The sequence below is a fragment of the Rhinopithecus bieti genome, unplaced genomic scaffold, assembly GCF_001698545.2.
Source record: "Rhinopithecus bieti isolate Rb0 unplaced genomic scaffold, ASM169854v2 scaffold_18471, whole genome shotgun sequence".
Lineage (NCBI taxonomy): Eukaryota > Metazoa > Chordata > Mammalia > Primates > Cercopithecidae > Rhinopithecus > Rhinopithecus bieti.
In genome coordinates this window covers 426,061-427,262 of record NW_016809119.1, presented here as the reverse complement: position 1 = coordinate 427,262, position 1,202 = coordinate 426,061, and the positions used below count along the sequence as shown (strand labels likewise).

The 1,202-nt window shown below is 40.2% G+C and overlaps 1 protein-coding gene across 2 annotated transcripts in view; it reads left to right on the top strand.

Annotated features, from left to right (window-relative positions):
• Positions 1 to 296: 296 nt before the first annotated feature.
• ACE2 (angiotensin converting enzyme 2) overlaps positions 297 to 1,202 on the top strand; it is a 43,776-nt gene continuing 42,870 nt past the window's right edge. For both annotated transcript variants that reach the window (XM_017888581.1, XM_017888580.1), the window contains exon 1: positions 297 to 450. In XM_017888581.1, coding sequence (XP_017744070.1) covers positions 349 to 450 — 102 coding nt within the window. In that variant the 5' untranslated portion in view covers positions 297 to 348. The remainder of the gene's footprint in view (positions 451 to 1,202) is intronic.

The following is a 1,202-nucleotide window of genomic DNA, read 5'->3' as shown; positions in this document are numbered from 1 at the left end:
CACTAAGGCTACAAATTCCAGGGCCCCACAATGTGGATTATCTGTGAGAATTCACTTCCAGTTCTAGGGACAGGACCCTTGGGAAAACCAGGCAATAGGCCAGAGAGAGAGAGAGAGTGGTCAAAAGTGGCCTGGTCACTCTTAACCTAAACCTTGACCTTCAGCGGAGTAGAGGACTAAATCACTCAGGAAATATTAAATGTTTCACCAGATATTCTTTGGACTATATCTTCTGTTCTATCTGTTCAAGCAATGCCATTCCGACTTCAATTTTCTTTCATGTCATTTCAGAATAATGCTGGGGACAAATGGTCTGCCTTTTTAAAAGAACAGTCCACACTTGCCCAAATGTATCCACTACAAGAAATTCAGAATCTCACAGTCAAGCTTCAGTTGCAGGCTCTTCAGCAAAATGGGTCTTCAGTGCTCTCAGAAGACAAGAGCAAACGGGTACGTTTGTGAACATTTTAGCATTGATCCCAAGAGTTGAAATATTTGGGAAATATTAAACATTAATATCACCCACAGCAGCTTCCTTTATTTGAAAAGATAGTAATGCTGATGTTAGAAGAAGTTATCTCTATGCCTAGGTAAGGTGACCATACAATTTATTATTCAAACTGGAATCTTTTTGAGAGTGAAAGACACTGGTAATAATTATATTTAAACACAGAATTAAACTGAGATTGTCCCTGGCACTGTGGTGTGTATGGACACCCCCTAGTGTTAGGTCACCTTCCTGAAGGATCAGGCAGCCTGAAGAATACAGTTAGTTTGTGTCAGTGGTTCTCAACTGGGGATGCTTTAGCCCTCCGGGGAAATTTGACAATGTCTGGAGACGTTTTTGGTTGCCACAAATGTGGGATACTATTGACATCTGGTGGGTAGGGATGCTGCAGAACAGTTCACAATGCATGGGGTGGCCCCCAACAACAAAGAATGATCTTGTCCACAATGTCAACAGCAAACTTTTTTTCTATAAAGGAACAGATAAGAGTAAATATTTTCGGTTTTGTGTATTTAGGTATTGTCTGTGTTACAACTAGTCAACTGTGCTGTTGTATCAGGAAATCAGCTGTAGCTAATATGTAAATGAACAAGTATGGCTGTGTTCAAATAAAACTTTACAAAAACAAGCAGCAGACAGGATTTGGTCTGCAGAACATAGTTTGCAGACCTCTGATATAGCCTACTGAAATATT